Source organism: Pseudopipra pipra, chromosome 1 (assembly GCF_036250125.1).
Source record: "Pseudopipra pipra isolate bDixPip1 chromosome 1, bDixPip1.hap1, whole genome shotgun sequence".
Lineage (NCBI taxonomy): Eukaryota > Metazoa > Chordata > Aves > Passeriformes > Pipridae > Pseudopipra > Pseudopipra pipra.
The window spans coordinates 154455869-154475722 of NC_087549.1; the positions used below are offsets into that span (position 1 = coordinate 154455869).

At 44.0% G+C, this 19854-nt stretch overlaps 2 protein-coding genes across 3 annotated transcripts in view; one reads left to right on the plus strand and one right to left on the minus strand.

Annotated features, from left to right (window-relative positions):
* The window catches only part of SNAP47 (synaptosome associated protein 47), a 280665-nt gene that overhangs the window by 112244 nt on the left and 148567 nt on the right, over positions 1 to 19854 (minus strand). The gene's annotated exons all lie outside the window — the stretch shown is intronic.
* Positions 528 to 19748, plus strand: TMIE (transmembrane inner ear). Of its 2 annotated transcripts, none has more exons than XM_064639994.1 (4): positions 528 to 1059; positions 10454 to 10571; positions 14914 to 15063; positions 17308 to 19748. In XM_064639994.1, exons 1-4 carry the CDS (start codon positions 961 to 963, stop codon positions 17349 to 17351), a joined length of 411 nt encoding a protein of 136 aa, XP_064496064.1. In that variant the 5' UTR covers positions 528 to 960; the 3' UTR covers positions 17352 to 19748. The 2 variants fall into 2 exon arrangements, with proteins under 2 accessions (XP_064496064.1, XP_064496058.1); XM_064639988.1 differs by having other exon boundaries at positions 529 to 1059; positions 17267 to 19748.

Below are 19854 nucleotides of genomic sequence, written 5' to 3' on the forward strand. Positions count from 1 at the left end.
CTCAGCATAAATTGGATTATTCAGGATAACCAAATTATCTCATTATTTATAGGACAAAGGGCCTTTTCCCAACATTCCAGGGGTTTCTTTAGCAGCTGACAATGTCTGAGTTTGAAAGGTCTGCATATGGGTAGGTTTGGGTGGGATATTGGGAAGGAATTCTTGGCTGGGAGGGACTGGAATGGATTTTTTCCCAGAGAAGCTGTGGCTGCCCCTGGATCCCTGGAATGTCCAAGGCCAGGTTGGAGCAACCTGGGATAGCAGAAGGTGTCCAGGGGGGTTGGAACTGAATAATCTTTAAGGTCCCTTCCAACCCAACCCACTCTGGGAATCTTTGCATCCATAAATCCGGGTGAAATTGTGGATCGTGGCAACAAATCCTTCAGATTCCCAGAACCTGCAGGAGCCAAAGATGCTTTTAACATCCCGAGATATCCAACCCTCATCTCCAGCACCGCTGGACTGGGGGAGCTCTGATGCTGCTGATGCATCAGCTTGGCTTTCATCCCTCTTTTTTATTAAGGGAAGAGAATTCCCTCACCAAAGCAGGAGCAAAACAAGGGCACCAGAGCTGGAATCACTCAGGCAGCTGTTAAAAAAAATATATATATATATAAAAAAAGGAAAATCGGGGGTTTAATAAGTGAATTCCCTTCCTCTGGGCGGGCAGGGAGAGCTCCCAGTGCCCCTTTGCTCCTGCATCCCCCTCTCTCCAAGCCTGGCTCGAGGAGCAGCCGAGCTCTGTAAGTGACACCGGGCTAATTAATTAATTAATGACTCCCCGGCGTCGCCTCCGCGGCTGCTGGGATAGAGAGGGAGGCAGGGAAAAAAAAAAGGGCTGGGACAGCCCGGAGCTGCTGCTGCTGCTGGGAAATGCTGAGCTGTGCTCCGAGCTGGCTGAGTCCTTCATAACCCTGCCCTGCCTCGGGCTCAGCCCTGGAAAAATCCTGGGAAGAGAAGATGGCGTGGGATCCAGGCTGGCAGCATCTTCCCTCCTGGGTGGGATCCTCCTCCCTCGTCCTGTGCTGCTCCCGAGCTGCCCTGGCACAGTTAATCGAGGTAAGGAGAGGCTTTTCCCGGGGCTTGGGATGCTCCAGGAACGTGGGGTTTTCTTTTCCCGGGGCTTGGGATGCTCCAGGAATGTGGGGGTTTCTTTTCCCGAGGCTTAGGATGCTCCAGGAATGTGGGGTTTTCTTTCCCCGGGGCTTGGGATGCTCCAGGAATGTGGGGTTTTCTTTTCCCGAGGCTTCGGATGCTCCAGGAATGTGTTTGTTTTTTTTCCCCGGGGCTTGGGATGCTCCAGGAATGTGGGGGTTTTTTTCCCCGGGGCTTGGGATGCTCCAGGAATGTGGGGTTTTCTTTCCCCGGGGCTTGGGATGCTCCAGGAATGTGGGGGTTTCTTTCCCCGTGGCTTGGGATGCTCCAGGAATGTGGGGGTTTCTTTCCCCGTGGCTTGGGATGCTCCAGGAATGTGGGGTTTTCTTTCCCCGGGGCTTGGGATGCTCCAGGAATGTGGGAGTTTTCTTTTCCCGGGGCTTGGGGTGCTCCAGGAATGTGGGGATTTTCTTTTCCCGGGGCTTGGGATGCTCCAGGAATGTGGGGGTTTTCCAGGCAGGACAGGTAGGATGGATGGATGGATGGATGGATGGATGGATGGATGGATGGATGGATGGATGGATGGACAGCAGGGGATTTAAGGTGGCTCTAAAGGGGTTGGAGGTTCTTTGGGAGGCCCAAAAAACTGGGAAGAAGGAGCTTGGGAAGGGTTTTTTAGCCCGGTTCCAACAAGTGGCACATGTCAGGGATCAGGGGGAGTCAGGAAAAACAAGGAATAATCCCGGTTATAAAGAACAGGAATGATCCCAGTGATCCCACCCCGGGATGCACCTGCCCCAGGGAAAGGTTTGGGGGCATTTTCCTCCTTCTTCCCTTCCCTCATTCCCTCTGGTTCTGCACAAACAGGAACTTTGGAGGTGAAATTCCTGCCCCAGCTCAGCTCCAGAGCTTTTTTCCCTGAGGATGACTGTGCACTGCCAGGGCCCCAGCTCCCTGGGGAAAGGCTGGCATGGAGGGAAAGGCTGGCATGGAGGGAAAGGCTGGCATGGAGGGAAAGGCTGGGATGGAGGGGGAAAAGCAGCTTCACAGAAGGGAGAATCCTGCTTGGAAAAACAAGCCTCCAGAATTCCAGCTGCCGACAGTTTTGCAGCCCAACCCTCTGCTCGTGTCACTTTAAAGTGAATTAATTCCAGATTTTCCAACGAATTCCTGTTTAATTGGGCCATAAGATCCCCAGCAAGGCAGGCAGGGACCTCAGACTCCTTCCCAAACTGCTGGAAACGTTATTCCCAGTTTTTCCTGAGCTGTTCAACCTCTCTCAAGGTGACAAGTGAGGCAGAACTTTCTCTTACTGAGCACATTTCCCAAAATATGCTCCACTGCCCCTGTGCAGGTGCAGCATCCACCCACCAGGATGTTCCCTTTCCTTGCATCCCAGACACACATTTTGCAGGAATTGTCCTCGTGCCAAAGCCAAACAAAGAGAGGCCCCAAACTGCCAGAATTGTTATAAACCAGGTGTCATTTTAGGGCCTGGTTTTTACTAAAACCAGCCTTTCTTGATCCAAGGCTCTGCAAGGGCTTTGTCCTATAAATAATGAGTTAATTTGGTTGTCCTGAATAATCCAATTTATGCTGAGCCAGTCCACCAGAGCAAAGGGGCTGGACATCAAAACATTTCACTCAGCTAAGGAAAAAAACCAAAAATAACCCAAAAAGGAGAAGTAAAGAAAGATGTTTGGGGTTTTTTTTAATGGTGTTCAGGTGTTTGCAAATTCATTTCCACCTGGGAGAGAAGAGGCAAGAAAAGCCTCTGAATATTGAATTTAATTGCATTGGCAAAAAGCTTTTTTCTCTCCTGGGAGAATTGTGGGTCCCCTGGGTTGGAAGTTTAGCTGGGCAAGGATTAGGGAGTTCTCCTGGCACTGGGTGAATTTGGAAATAAAATCATGGAATCCCAGCATGGTTTGGGTTGGGAAGGACCTTAAAGACCCAGGTCCAGCCCAGGGACACTCTCCACTAGCCCAGGTTGCTCCAGCCTGGCCTTGGACACTTCCAGGGATGGAGCAACCAGAGCTTCTCTGGGAAAAAATCCATTCCAGTCCCTCCCAGCCCAGAATTCCTTCCCAATATCCCACCCAAACCTACCCATATGCAGACCTTTCAAACTCAGACATGGTCAGCTGCTAAAGAAACCCCTGAAATGTTGGGAAAAGGCCCTTTTCCAGCGTCACCCCAAGAAAACTGAAGACAGGAGAACACACTTTGCCTTTTTCTCCCCCTTTCCCCGGGGCTGCTCAGACTTTGCATCCAGCTCCCAGAAAATACCCCCCATTCCATGAGATTCCTGTGGCTTTCCACCTTCCCACACATTCCTGCCAGGATAACTGATGCCTTTTAGGAAGCAGGGAGCTCCCCCAGGGCAGGAGGGCTGAGGAGGCAGCAGTTTGTGACATCCCTGCTCACCTCCAACCTGCCCCAGGGACGCTCTGGAAACATCCCTGGAAAGAGGGAGGGAGGAAAATCCACATTTCCAGCACTTCTAATATGGAAATCTCTCCTTCTAAAGGTCAATAGAACCCTCATCACTCCTTGTCTTCATCCCTCTTTTGGGGCAGGGCTGAAAATCCCAGAGCTGAAAACCAGAGCTGAGAAAATCCCAAGATTATTTGGGATGATCCTTCCGGTCCCTTCCAATCCCAACCATTCCATGGTTCCACTCCATAATTTATCCCACTTAAATTCACTCATTATGACCTTTTTTCCCCCTGTTTATTGACCTGGGAAGGAACCCCAGATCAATTCTTTATTAGAATTCCCCATTTGCACTCGGTGACTTTGGAGGACTTTCCAACCTCAGGGATTCTGGGATCATTCCTGTATTTCCAGTGTTGCATTTGGACCCTGCCAGGGTTGGGATGCCCTCACCAGAGACATTTTTCCCTCCTGGATGGGTGTCCCTTGCTGGATTCTCCATCTCCTGCTTAGAAGGAAAGGCAGGGAAAGAACATTTGTGTGCCTTTATTTAAATCTCCACCTTCCTGAGCCATCCGTGGCTTTTGGATGTGGAACCAAATCCAATTAAGGGATAAATATTGTTAATTTTCCAGGGAAACACCAACACCAATCAAACCTGATTAGAAGGGACATTAAAAAAAAAAAAAAGACCTCAAAAAGTGATGCCTTTTGCTCTTTTTCTTCTCTGCTGCTTAAATAAAACTCCTGCATCCAACAACTCCCTCCTTTTCCCCTGGGAATGATCCCTCTGCTCCCCCCTCCCCAGCACTGACAGGTCCCACCTGCCTGAAGGGAATCAGAAGGGAGCAATAGTGATATTTTTAATTATTTGGGTGGTAGGAGAACCAATGTCAAACTGTCCTGACCTAAAACTGCCACTTGCCTGGGAAGGATTGAATGGTTTGGGATTTAGGAGATGTTTTGCAGCCCTGAGTTTCCAAGCTCAGGGCAGATCCAGCTCCTTATGGAATAGTTTTTTTCACCTCCCAGCCCTTTTTTGGGCGCTTGGAGAAGCAGAAGAAAGACCAGGATGTCAAAATAATCCAACCTTGACTCTCATTTTAGTTCCCCCATCCCCAAAAACAGCCCTACGGGCTTGGAAACCCAAAATAAGGGGCAGCAACAGGCCCCCAACCCCTGCCAGGGAGCCACTTGATCCCTGGGACACCCCAAAAATCCTCTTCCCTGCTCCCAGTCCTGGAGATCAAGCACAGATCTGGATCCAGGGCAGGATTTATTTGCTCTAAATGGAGAATCTGGAAACTGGATCCCCAAATCTGAGCTGGGCACTGCAGGCTCTGCTTCGAATCCCTGAAATAATCATTGATTTATTATTTATTATTTATGATTTATGATTTATTATTATTTATTATTTTTATTATTTATTATTTATTATTTATTATTTATTATTTATTATTTATTATTTATTATCAGCTCTGGAGATGTTTCCTCAGTGAATAAGCTTAAGGAAGTGTCCCTTTCCCACAGAAAAAAAAGCCTGGAGTAACTAGGTCAGGCTTAACTACTTGCACCATGCATTTTGAAGCCCCTAAATTGGGGATAAATGGATTTTCTTCAGGGGGGAGAGGTTTAACTGGAGGGTTAAGACCCAAAAACATGCAATTTTGGCCTCAGCAAGTGCTCTGGGTGCTCCAGCCTCCAGCCCTGCCAGGGAAACCCCAACAACAGGCACGGAATTCCAGGATGGTTTGGGTTGGAAGGACCTTAAAGCTCATCCCATTCCAACCTTCCCCCCAGACCGGGTTGCTCATCCACCTTTGGCCTCAATATTTCTCCCTGGCGTTGGTTTCCCTTCCCTAAAATTGGGGATCTAACCTTATTTTGGGCACTGGGTTACATTCCAACTGTTTTCCAGCTGCTGCCACAGAGGGTGCAGCTCTTCCACCCGCATTCCCTGGAATATTCACCAATCCCTACATCATTTTCTCCTCTGCATTTCAGTCCAGGCTCCTAAGCCAGAATTTTCTCTTTTCTGTAAACACAATTAAACCCTGTTTTTTAGCCCAGAGTCTCCTCATTATTCCTTAAATTCTGCTCCATCCCAGTTCCTCCTGGACTCCCAACTTTCTCCCATCCCTATGGACATTGCCCTGAGGTTGATCCCAGGTGTGCTTGCAGCTTTTCCTTTGACATATTCCCATTTTCTTGCCTTCCAAAGCCTTTCCCTGTTGAATTATCCCCTGAAAGCTGCCAGTGCTGCTTCTTCCCTGAATTTTCCATGTTCCCAACAGCCTCCTTCACCTAAGGATGACTCCCTGAAGCCTGAGACCCTCTGCAGAGGACTTCCCTCCTTCTTCCAGTCCTCTGGAATCTTCTGTTCAGTGCAGCTGCTTTGCATGGATAAAGCAATGTCCACATTCCACTCCTGGACCACATTCCATCCCCTTTGATGGAATTCTGGGTGGTTTTTCCACTTCTGGATCACATTCCATCACCTCTCATGGAACTCTGGGTGGTTTTTCCCTCCGTCTTCCACTCCTGGACCACATTCCATCCCCTCTGATGGATCTTTGATGGATCTCTGGGTGGTTTTTCCCCTCCATCCTCCACTCTTGAACCACATTCCATCCCCTTTGATGGGATTCTGGGTGGTTTTTCCCTCCATCTTCCAATCCTGGACCACATTCCATCCTCTCTGATGGAACTCTGGGTGGTTTCTTCCCTCCATTTTCCACTTCTGGACCACATTCCATCCCCAGGAACTCTGAGTGGTTTTTCCCTCCATCTTCCAATCCTGGACCACATTCCATCCCCTTTAATGGAATTCTGAGTGTTTTTTCCTTCCATCTCCACTCCTGGACCACATTCCATCCCCTCTGATGGAACTCTGGGTGATTTTTCCCTCCGTCTTCCACTCTTGGACCACATTCCGTGACCTTTGATGGAATTCTGGGTGGTTTTTCCACTCCTGGACCACATTCCATCCCCTTTGATGGAACTCTGGGTGTTTTTTCCCCTCCATCTTCCACTGTGGGACCACATTCCATCGCCTTTGATGGATTCTGGGTGGTTTTTTCCCTCCACCTTCCACTTCTGGATCATATTCCATCACTTTTGAGGGAACTCTGGGTGGTTTTCCCACTTCTGGACCACATTCCATCCCCTTTAGTGGAACACTGGGTAATTTTTCCCTCCATCTCCACTCCTGGACCACATTCCATCCCCTCTGATGGAACTCTGGGTGATTTTTCCCTCCGTCTTCCATTCTTGGACCACATTCCGTGACCTTTGATGGAATTCTGGGTGGTTTTTTCCCTTCCCTGCATAAAGATCACCTTATCCCAGTTTCCTTTCCCTTCCTCACCCCTTATCCCTTTATCCCAATCCAACCATTCCATTCTCTTGACCTTCACTGCCGAGCCCAAACCAGCGACTCCAAACCCTGACATTTATTCCCAGGCCCAAACCAACAGCTCCAGGTCTTGCCCTTCATTCCCAAGCACAAACCAGCCCTTCCAAGTTCCTGAAGCTCCTGAGAATTCCTTCCATCAGGATGGAGATTTTTTTTTTTAGGATCTTTTACTCCAAAAGGAGCAGCAGAAATTTTAACCTGGTTGTTTCTTCCCTCCTGTTGGAGGTTCTGCTGTTCCTCCCCTCCAACAATTCCTTCAGAATTCCATGATCTGGCAACTGCTCCAGTCATTATCCATCCTGTTTCCACAGTGATCCAGAGGCTCAGACTGTCCTGCTGTTGCCCCACAATTGCTGGAGATCCAATGTCAGCACATCCCTTCCCACTTGGTTTTATTCCCATCCTTTTATTCCCATTCCCAACCTTTTACTAGTCCAAGAGTTTTCTCATCATTCCTTCACGTCTCAGACTGGAGAATATTTAAATATCAAAGGAATTCCCACTACACAGAGCGATTGAGTTTGGAAAGTCATTCCTGGAGCACTTCCAGGGATGGGGATCCCCCCCCTTCCAATATCTGTCTCCCTTTCCCAGTTGTCCATCAGAGACAAGTCTGGAAGGAGAGATCCATCTTTTGGGCAACTGAGCTCCACAAAACTACTCAAATAAATCAAAATTATTTGTATTTATTCTGTGGGTCGAATTGAGGCTTCCCCACGCTGGGATCAGGAGTAAGGAAAGCTGAGCCAAGGCAGGAAGGAAATTTAGATCTCCGGGGTCAAGACATGAATTAAACAGAATTTTCTGACCCTCAAACCGTGCCCTGATCCCTCCTCCCGGGGCTTTGTCCGCTGCGGCTTCTCCAATTCCAATTCCAGTTCCAATTCCAATTCCAATTCCAGTTCCAATTCCAATTCCAGTTCCAATTCCAGTTCCAATTCCAATTCCAGTTCCAATTTCAATTCCAGTTCCAATTCCAATTCCAATTCCAATTCCAGTTCCAATTCCAATTCCAATTCCGATTCCAATTCCAGTTCCAATTCCAACTCCAATTCCAGTTCCAATTCCAGTTCCAGTTCCAGTTCCAATTCCAATTCCAGTTCCAATTCCAGTTCCAATTCCAATTCCAGTTCCAATTTCAATTCCAGTTCCAATTCCAATTCCAATTCCAATTCCAGTTCCAATTCCAATTCCGATTCCGATTCCAATTCCAGTTCCAATTCCAACTCCAATTCCAGTTCCAATTCCAGTTCCAGTTCCAGTTCCAATTCCAATTCCAGTTCCAATTCCACTTCCACTTCCACTTCCAATTCCAATTCCAATTCCAGTTCCAATTCCAATTCCAATTCCAATTCCAATTCCAGTTCCAATTTCAATTCCAGTTCCAATTCCAATTCCAATTCCAATTCCAGTTCCAATTCCAATTCCAATTCCAATTCCAATTCCAGTTCCAATTCCAGTTCCAATTCCAATTCCAATTCCAGTTCCAATTTCAATTCCAGTTCCAATTCCAATTCCAATTCCAATTCTTTGTTGCTGGAGAAATCCAAATAAATCCCACATTTTAAAAGGGGGATCTTTCAGTGCCAGATCCCACAAATTCCTCCCTCTTTGGCCATCCCAGGTGCCTCTACGAGCTCTCACCACTCTGGCCACGCTTCCTTTCCTCCCTTAGTTACAATTCCAGTTTTTAATCCAGGGAAAAGGGAGACACCCCAAATTCCAAGGGGATGCTGGTTGATTCCAAGAAAAGAACAGGAAGAGCCGGGCTCAGGCAGCTCTGATGGATTCTGAGCAGGATCTCCTGGGAGCCAAAGCACTGCAGACACTGCAGGAATTAGGAAGAGACTGAAATATGGTTTGTGTTGCCCGGAGAGAGGTAATTGGAGAGCGGCTCCAGCTCGGATTCGCTCCGGGATATCCGTTACAGGCTGGAAGAGCTCTTGGATGGGCTGGCACAGGAAGGGCTCAGCAGGAATCAGATGTTTGGGAGGGTTTTTTTTTTTAGAAATGAAGTGTTTTCAGCTTTTAGCAGCTTTTTACAAGGGATGGAGGGACAGGATGCAGGGAATGGCTTCCCACTGCCAGAGGGAAGGGAGAGATGGGATTTGGGAAGGAATTCCTGGCGGGGAGGGAGGGGAGGGCCTGGCACGGGTTGTAAGAGGAGGAAGGAAAAATATGCAGGAAAAATCTAAGACAAAATCTGTAAGAAAAAATCTAAAAGGATATGGAAGAAAAGTCTAGGAAAAATATGGAAAAAAATATATACGAAATAGGTAAGGAAAATTGTAAGAAATATATAGGAAAAATATGTAAGAAATATAAGAAATATATAGGAAAAATATATAAGAAATATAAGAAATATATAGCAAAAACTATGTAAAAAATATAAGAAATAAATAGGAAAAATATGTGAGAAATATAAGAAATATATAAGAAAAATTTGTAAAAAATATAAGAAATACATAGGAAAAAATACGTAAAAACTATAAGAAATATATAGGAAAAATATGTAAAAATATAAGAAATATATAAGAAAAAAGTAAAAAATATAAGAAATATAGAAGAAAAATTTGTAAAAAATATAAGAAATATATAGGAAAAATTTGTAAAAAATATAAGGAATATATAGGAAAAATATGTAAAAAATATAAGAAGTATGTAGGAAAAATATGTAAAAAATATAAGAAATAGATAGGAAAAAATATGTAAAGAATATAAGAAATATATAGAAAAAAATATGTAAAAATATAAGGAATATATAAGAAAAATTATGTAAAAATATAAGAAATGTATAGGAAAAATATGTAAAAAATATAAGAAAAATATGTAAAAATATAAGAAATATATAAAAATATGTAAAAAATATTAGAAATATATAGGAAAAATATGTTAAAAATATAAGAAATATATAGGAAAAAGATGTAAGAAATATAAGAAATATATAGGAAAAAATGTGTAAAAACTATAAGAAATATATAGAAAAAAAATGTAAAAATATAAGAAAGAGATAAGAAAAAAATATAAGAAATAGATAAGAAAAATATAAGAGATAAGAAAAATAAAAGATATATATATAAGAAATATATAAGAAAAATACGTAAAACATAAGAAATAGATAAGAAAAATATAAGAAATAGATAAAAATATAAGAAATGGATAAGAAAAATATGTAAAAATGTAAGAAATATATACAAAAATTATAAGAAATATATAAGAAATACATAAGAAAAATATGTAAGAAAAAATATAAGAAAAAATATATTAAAAAATAAGAAAAATATGAAAAAAAAATTAAAAAATACGAAAAATATGAGAAAAATATTTTTTAAGAAATAAGTAAAAATATGAGAAAAAATATAAGGAAAAAATAAAAATATAAGGAAAAATATGAGAAATTCCCTCTTGAGCCACAGAAATGAGCTCTTTAGAAAAAGCTGGCACTTGGAGAACAGCAAAAAGATTTCCTTTGTGAGCATGAAAATCCCCTCTGTCCCTCTCTCCCAGGCCACCACGGAGCCCCCCAAGAAGAAGCCGGACCCCGTGACCTCGGAGACCGTCGTGATCTGGGGGCTCAGGCTCTGGATGGTGGTCGGGATCTTTGCCCTCTTTGTCCTGGCAGTCAGTAAGTCCTCGTTCCCTGGGGAATTAGGGCAGGATTTGCTCCTGGAGGTCACCGTGGGGCTCTTTGGGACACCCCAGGGATGCACACGAGGGGATTCCGGAGCAGGAGAGGCAGCCGGGATCCAAGGCAGGAAGGAAATTTAGATCTCTGGGGGCAAGACTTTAATTAAGCAGAATTTTCTGACCCTCAAACCGTGCCCTGATCCCTCCTCCCGGGGCTTTGTCCTCTGTGGCTTCTCCAATTCCTGTTCCAATTCCAATTCCAGTTCCAATTCCAATTCCAATTCCAATTCCAATTTCAATTCCAATTCCAGTTCCAATTCCAATTCCAATTCCAGTTCCAGTTCCAATTCCAATTCCAATTCCAATTCCAATTCCAATTCCAATTCTTTGTTGCTGGAGAAATCCAAATAAATCCCACATTTTAAAAGGGGGATCTTTCAGTGCCAGATCCCACAAATTCCTCCCTCTTTGGTCATCCCAGGTGCCTCTACGAGCTCTCACCACTCTGGCCACGCTTCCTTTCCTCCCTTAGTAGCAATTCCAGTTTTTAATCCAGTCCCTGTGCAGTGGGAAAAGGGAGATGCCGCAAATTCCAAGGGGATGTTGGTTGATTCCAAGAAAAGAACAGGAAGAGCCAGGCTCAGGCAGCTCTGATGGATTCTGAGCAGGATCTCCTGGGAGCCAAAGCACTGCAGACACTGCAGGACTCATCCTGCATTAGGGAGAGACTGAAATATGGTTTGTGTTCCTTGAGGGAACTACCAGGGATTCATCCCATGCAGCGCTCCAGGCTGGGCCAGAGGGGCTGGAGAGCAGCCAGGCAGGAAAGGAGCTGGGAGTGGGGATGGACAGGGAGCTGAACAGGAACCAGAGTGTGCCCAGGGGGACAAGAGGGCCAATGGATCCTGGCCTGGCTCAGGAACAGGGTGGCCAACAGGGCCAGGGAAGGGATTCTGCCCCTGGACTCAGCGCTGGGGAGGCCACCCCTGGAGTGCTGGGTCCAGTTCTGGGCCCTCAGCTCAGGAAGGACATGGAGGGGCTGGAGCAGGTGCAGGGAAGAGCAACAAGGCTGGGGAAGGGACTGGAGCACAAGTGCTGTGAGGAGAGGCTGAGGGAGCTGGGGGGGCTCAGCCTGGAGAGGAGGAGGCTCAGGGGAGACCTCCTCACTCTCTGCAACTCCCTGACAGGAGGGGGGAGCCAGGGGGGGTTGGTCTCTTTTCCCAGGCAACCATCAGCAAGACAAGAGGGCTGGGTCTGCAGCTGTGCCAGGGGAGGGTTAGGTTGGACATTAGGAAGAATTTCTTTGCAGAGAGGGTGCTCAGCCATTGGAATGGGCTGCCCAGGGAAGGGGGGGATTCTCCATCCCTGGAGGTGTTTAAGGACAGACTGGATGTGGCATCAGTGCCATGGGCTGGGAACCACGGCGGGGTTGGATCAAGGGTTGGACTGGATGATCTCAGAGGTCCCTTCCAACCCAGCTGATTCCATGATTCCATGATTCCATGATTCCATGATTCCATGATTCTCTGATTCCATGATTCTCTGATTCCATGATTCCATGATTCCATGATTCTCTGATTCCATGATTCCATCCTCCAGCGTGGCTCCCCTGGAATGTTGCAGTGGTCTCGTCATTCCCAGCTCCCAGGAGGAACCAAGTTGTTTCTTTCCTATTTTTCCTTTTTTTTTTTTTTTTTTTTAAATTTTATTGTTTTAAACATACTGTTGATGAGAGAAATTAGGGATAAAAATCCTAACTAACGTGGCCACGGGGATATTTGGGTTAATCCCACACCCCTCTTTTTGTGGATTTTTGAGTGTGCTCTTCATTTACTTCAGTTAGGAAACAAAATATTTTAGTTTTGCCACATGGGAGTAAACACAAAGCCCTCATTTCAGCCCAAACAATCTCAATATTTAGGGTGGAAAATCAGGTTTGACATTTGCTCTGTTGCTGATAGAATTTTTTTGGGGGGAGGGGGCTGTTTCTCAGCTCCTCCAACCTGAGAAATATTGGATTTGATTATTACGAAGACATAAAATAATGAAAAGGGTAAAAATAATGAAAATGTGCTAAAATCCAAAAAGGAACAAGCCTCTTCATTATTCTCCAAGTCAAGGGGTTTTAATATGTATTGAAGAACAAAAATATATCACATAAATATATTCATATATAAATATAAATATAAATAACTCTTATCATCATAGAGAGCAAAAAATTGACTCTTTTAAGAAAGGCAGAAAAGTGATTTGTGAAATTTTTTAAAAATAAAATATAACAATTATGATTTTATAGGGTAGAATTTTTTAATTTTAAATATGAATATATAAAGTTGTATTTTCTATATACTATATGAATATACATACACTATAATATATATACTATATATATACTATAATATATATACACTATATGAATATTTGAATATTTGAATATATATGAACATTTCTCCATTACATTTTGTCTCACAGGATGTTTCTTCTGCTGCTTTATGTGGTTTGATGGAGGGGAAACCATGAAATTTTTTAAAAATAAAATATAATCATTATTATTTTATAGAGGAGAATTTTCTAATTTTCTAGATACTATGTGAATATATATTTATATTGTAATTTATATGGATTATATTTAGACGAGATAGCACCTAGAATATAAAAATATATTTATATATAAAAATATAATATATATCTTTTAAACCATTACATTTTTTAAAACTAAAAATATAACCATTATAATTTTATAGAGTAGAATTTTCTAATTTTATATATGAATATATAAAGTTGTACCTTCTATATACTATAGGAACATAAATACACTATATGAATATATAAAATGGAGAGAATTGAACATTTCTGCATTACATTTTGTCTCACAGGATGTTTCTTCTGCTGCTTTATGTGGTTTGATGGAGGAGAAACCATGAAATTTTTTAAATAAAATATAACAATTATTATTTTGTGGAGGAGAATTTTCTAATTTTATATATGCATATATAAAGTTGTCCTTTCTATATACTATATGAATATATATACACTATAATACATGTATATTATATTTATATACACTATAATATATATACACTATATGAATATTTGAATATTTGAATATATATGAACATTTCTCCATTACATTTTGTCTCACAGGATGTTTCTTCTGCTGCTTTATGTGGTTTGAGGGAGGAGAAACCGTGAAATTTTTTAAAAATAAAATATAATCATGATTATTTTATAGAGTATAATTTTCTAATTTTAAATATGAATATATAAAGTTGTATTTTCTATATACTGTATGTATATATATACACTATAATACATGTATATTATATCTATATTTATATACACTATAATATATATACACTATATGAATATTTGAATATATATGAACATTTCTGCATTACATTTTGTCTCACAGGATGTTTCTTCTGCTGCTTTATTGTGATTTGATGGAGGGGAAACCATTAAATTTGTTTAAAATAAAATATAACAATTATGATTTTATAGGGTAGAATTTTTTAATTTTATATATGAATATATAAAGTTGTACTTTATATATACTAAATAAATATATATATAGTATATGAATATATAAAATGGAGAGAATTGAACATTTCTCCATTACATTTTGTCTCACAGGATGTTTCTTCTGCTGCTTTATTGTGGTTTGATGGAGGAGAAACCATTAAATTTTTTAAAAATAAAATATAACAATTATTATTTTACAGAGTAGAATTTTCTAATTTTATATATGAATATATAAAGTTGTATTTTCTATATACTATATGTATATATACACTATAATACATGTATATTATATATATACACTATAATATATATACACTATATGAATATTTGAATATTTGAATATATATGAACAATTCTCCATTACATTTTGTCTCCATATAAATTACAATATCAATATATATTCATATAGTATCTAGAAAATTAGAAAATTCTCCTCTATAAAATAATAATTGTTATATTTTATTTTAAACAAATTTAATGGCTTCCCCTCCATCAAACCACATAAAGCAGTAGGAGAAACATAAAATATAACAATTATTATTTTATAGAGTAGAATTTTCTAACTTTAGCTATGAATATATGAAGTTGTTTTTTATACATACCATAGGAATATATAAAATTGCAGTGAGGTGACAGACCAAAGCTGCAACCCCTCTGCAGTTTGGGAACGATCGCGGTGCCCACGTCCGAGGGCTTTTTGCTTCCTGCTCCTCAAAAAAAAAGCCTCAGAGAGTCATCTCCTGGCTTTTAGACCTCCAGCATCAAAGGAACGACCTGATTAATCCCAAGGCTCCCGTTTCCTCGTTTCCCTTTCCCAGTTATCACCCTGTGCTGCATCTTCAAGTGCCGGATCCCGCGCACCAAGAAGGAGATCGAGGCGCGTTACGCCCAGCGCCAGGCGGCCAAGAACTACGCCGACAAGCTGGACACTGTGCCACCCCTCAACGAGCTCACCGAGATCCCTGGAGGTACCTGCCGTGCCCACACCCTCCCCAGACCCGCCTCCTCCCCTGGGGGTGGTTTCTGAGAATGTTGGAAAAGACCCCCAAGGTCATCAAGTCCAGCTTTTGAGCGAATCCCACCTTTAAGCCATAGTTTGAAGCGCCACATCCACCTGGTTTTTGGACACCTCCTCCCCCAAGGGTGGTTTCTGAGAAGGTCCTGCCTTGGTTGGGGGGTCACTGAGGTGCCACCACTGGGATAAACCCTTCCTGTGTAAGGACAGATCCCTCTCAACACTGAAGTAAAACCTGTGGCATTAAGACAAGCCTAAACCTGCATGGAATGCAAAGGTCCTCCCTTGGGGTAAGTCCCCGTGGATCCTTGGGCGCAACCATTAAACCCCTCCTATCTGAAAATAAACCCCCTCCCAACATTAAGGTAAAACCTGTGGCATTAAGACAAGCCTAAACCTGCAGGTTGCTTTCTGCCTGGAATGCAAAGGTCCTCCCTTGGGGTAAGTCCCTATGGATCCTCGGGTGCAACCATTAAACCCCTCCTATCTGCAGATAAATCCCCTCCCAACGTTAAGATCAACCTGAACCCACTGCATTTGCAGCAGCGGACACAGACATTTAGATAAAAAGGGACCTCTTCATTGGAGAGTCCTTGGAAAGTCCTTGGAAATCGTAAAAAGGTTGGAAAAGACCTCCAAGATCATCAAGTCCAGCTTTTGAGCAAATCCCGCCTTTAAGCCGTAGTTTGAAGCGCCACATCCACCTGTTTTTTGGACACCTCCTCCCCTGGGGGTGGTTTCTGAGAAGGTCCTGCCTTGGTGGGTCTCACTGTGGGTCCTTGAGATAAACCTTTCCCGTGTGAGGACAGATCCCTCCCAACATTAAGCTAAACCTAAACCTGTGGCATTAAGACAAGCCTAAACCTGCAGGTTGCTTTCTGCCTCGAATGCAAAGATCCTCCCTTGGGGTAAGTCCCCGTGGATCCTCGGGTGCAACCATTAAACCCCTCCTATCTGCAGGTAAACCCCCTCCCAACATTTGTCTGCTGCATTTGTGGAAGCAGACACAGACATTTCGATAAAAGGGACTTTCTCCGCTGGTACAAGTCCTTGGAAGTCGTAAAAAGGTTGGAAAAGACCTCCAAGATCATCAAGTCCAGCTTTTGAGCAAATCCCACCTTTAAGCCATAGTTTGAAGCGCCACATCCAGCTGGTTTTTGGACACCTCCTCCCCTAGGGGTGGTTTCTGAGAAGGTCCTGCCTTGGTGGGGGTCACTGTGGGTGCCAACTGTTGGGATAAACCCTCCCTGTGTGACGACAGATCCCTCCCAACATCAAGGTAAAGCTAAACCTGTGGCATTAAGACAAGCCTAAACCTGCACTGAATGCAAAGGTCCTCCCTTGGGGTAAGTCCCCGTGGATCCTTGGGTGCAACCATTAAACCCCTCCTATCTCAAAAATAACCCCCCTCCCAACATTAAGGTAAAACCTGTGGCATTAAGACAAGCCTAAACCTGCAGGTTGCTTTCTGCCTGGAATGCAAAGGTCCTCTCTTGGGGTAAGTCCACCATTAAACCCCCTCCTATCTGCAGATAAACCCCCTCCCAACGTTAAGATCAACCTGAACCCACTGCATTTGTGGCAGCAGACACAGACATTTAGATAAAAGGGACCTTTTCCATTGGTGCAAGTCCTTAGAAATGATAAAAGGTTGGAAAAGACCTCCAAGATCATCAAGTCCAGCTTTTGAGTGAATCCCACCTTTAAGCCGTAGTTTGAAGTGCCACATCCACCTGTTTTTGGAACACTTCCAGGGATGGGAACTCCCCCACCTCCCTTGGCAGCCTGTTCCAATGTTTAACCACTCTTCCAGGGAAGAATTTCTTCCCAATATCCAACCTGAACCCCCCCTGGTGCCACCCGAGGCCGTTTCCCTTTGTCCCACCTCGTGTTTCCTGGGAAAAGAGCCCAACCTCCTCCCTGCTACAACCTCCTTCCAGGGAGCTGTGGAGTGCAACAAGGAATTCAGGTTTCAGGTTTCCAAGGGAGAGTCTGATTAATTTTAGGGCCCAGCTCTGGGGTTGGGGGATGTCAGCTGGAAAAAAAACAAGGAGTTGCTGGAGTTCCATGTTCCCCATCCATGTTGGGATGGGCAGGAATGTTCCTGTCCGTGCTCTCTGTTGCTCTCACTCTCCTCTCCTGGTTCTGTGCCACAGGCTCTACTGAAACTCTCCTTCCTCTCTCTGGTCATGTCCAGCCCAGAGCTCTCAACTCTCTGCCTGTGCTGCAAGAAGAGGATGAGATGGCCCTGCAAGGAAATTAGGGATCTGCCTTCTCCTGCCTGTCTGTCTGTGGCTTCCCTTTTCCGCTGGGATCCGTCAGCCCTTGGACTCTCTGCTTCTCCTTTCTGCACTTTTCTCCGGTTTTAGAAGCTTTTTTTTCCCTCTCTTTCCTGTGGCTCTGCAAACCCTGTGACCTGCTGCTCCCTAAAAACTGCGAGTTTCCTTCGTTCCAAAGGTGATGTTTCCATGGATCATGGAGAGAGGCAGGTGAAAGAACTGTAGAAGTTTAGTCCTACACCAGCAAAACGCAGAACTGAGAGTTTAACAACAGGAAAACTTGCACAGAGCTCGGGATTTCAGAGGTGTCCTGACCTCTGACCATAAATTGAGGATGGTCAGACCCCTCTGTGGAGCAGAACCCAACTGGCAGGGAGAACCCCTTGTCCACACACTTAAATTTAACCTACTCAAAATCCAAGGTCACCCCAAGGTGTGGTTGATTGAATCTTACCTTGTCTGAGCAATCCCACGTGGAAAATGCCCACATTTGGGGCAGGAAGTCAAAGTATCCTTTAATTCACTGCCCAAAATGTCCCAATTCTGCCCCTGTAAGGACCAGCTCCCAGCAGATCCCAGGGGATGTGAAGGAACGTGCCTGGAGATGGGAGAAATCCAAATTTGCTGCCCCATCCTCTTCCTGCTGTTACTTCTGGAAAACCAATAAATGAAGGGTGAGAACATCCAGAAGAGGCAGAGAGGATATTTGAGCAGCAAATTGGCTCTTTCACCCCAGAATGCTGAGAAATTTGGCCCTCCTCCAAGCAGCCTTTCCATCCCACCTGGACACATCCATGTGCTCCATCCAAGGGCTGGATATTGGGCGTGGATTTAACGAGGCCACGGGGAATTATGACAGCAGGAGCTCCTGAAAAAATGAGCACGGGAAATCAATTTATTGGGCATTTATTGGGCATTTATTGGGCATTTATTGGGCTTTTATTGGGCATCAGCTGCACCGTGAAACCTCCCTGAAATCCCCTTTTATCCAGTTAAATGTTGGCCACGCTTTGGGAATTCCGGAATTGTGGTCCCAGCGCAGGGTAGGAGGTTGATGGATAATATATTGCTGAGTGGCTACTGCTATTTGATAATAATTCATGGAGTTCCTGGTCCTCTTGGACTTGGCAGATCTAAATCTTCCCAAAATGCCCTGAAGGAACCAGTCCTGGAATGGGAATCACCTTTCCATAAGTATTTTATCCGTATCCATGCAGATAGATGTGGATAAGATAGATGTGGGATAAGAGCATGCCAGCATTATTTATCCAGACTTTATCCCTGTATCCCTGGTGGAAAATCAAAAGGATGGGATTCCTTTCCCCCCAGGGGAGGTGCTGGAAGTGGGAGAGGGAAACTGGGCCTTAAAAATTCCCGCCTGGCTCCGACTTTGGAGGCCCCAAAGGCCTCGCTCGGCCTTGTGTGATCAAACCCCCAGAAACCATTTCCCTCCTTGATTCCAGCATTCCAGCGGGAATTCTGCAGAGCTCTGGGCTGCTCTTTCCCTGGGAGCAGAGTGGGATGCTCTGCCAGGAGGCCTCACTGGCTTTGGCAGCTCCCCTTGATCCGTGAGCTCGTTAAATCCGACGGATTTGTCACCTCTCCCTAAAATCCCGCTGGGATGACCCCAGAGGGGTGACTGGAGCCCTGAACTGGAATTCCTGAGTGGCCATGGAATGCTTTCAGGTTTGCTGGGAGTGTCATCAATATATCACACTGCTGAAATAATCTCCTTTCTTGGCATTATTCCCCCCCCACTTCCCATTTGTTGGGAATATTGGAGGTGCCAACTGGCTCTCCGTGCACTTTTGGGAGTGTCATATAGGACAAGCCCTTTTACTGGGAATAAATTAAATGGGCTTTTAGGGGTTCAAGTGGATAAAATATGATACAAAATTGATTTGTCTGTGCTCTCCCTCCCAGCTTGGGGGAGAAGAACAAGCAGGACTTGGCCTTTGCTCTGTCCACGTCCTGGGAGATCTCCAACTATTCCACCCTGAGGCTGCTCCAGCTGATATTTTGGGAGTTCTCCTGGTTTCTGTCACATTTATCCAGAAAGCAGAAAATGGGCTGGGTTGGTTCATTTTTTTTTCCCCTCCCCCTCTCCCTTTTTTTTTATTTTTTAATAGGAGATGCCAGGATTTCCCCTGGGACTGTAAGGAAGGGTCTGTGTTGTTCTACTCCCTTTGGACAAACAAATTGCCAGTTCCCAAGTTCAAAGGGTGACACTTTAAAATAAAGTCCATATTAAAGGAATATGAATGTAAAAATTAATGGAATGGCAGATTATGGAATGGTTTGTGTTGGAAGGGACCTTAAAAATCATCTCATTCCACCCCCTGTCATGGGCAGGGACACCTTCCACCAGCCCAGGTTGCTCCAGCCTGGCCTTGGACACTTCCAGGGATCCAGAGGCAGCCACAGCTTCTCTGGGAAATCATTCCCGTCCCTCCTCACCCTCCCAG

Coding starts and splice junctions, on each gene's coding strand:
- TMIE (XM_064639988.1), top strand. CDS start 961: ATGGCGTGGGATCCAGGCTGGCAGCATCTTCCCTCCTGGGTGGGATCC. Junction 10,572..14,913: donor CCTCTTTGTCCTGGCAGTCA/GTAAGTCCTCGT, acceptor TCCCTTTCCCAG/TTATCACCCTGTGCTGCATC. Junction 15,064..17,266: donor GCTCACCGAGATCCCTGGAG/GTACCTGCCGTG, acceptor TCTGTGCCACAG/GCTCTACTGAAACTCTCCTT.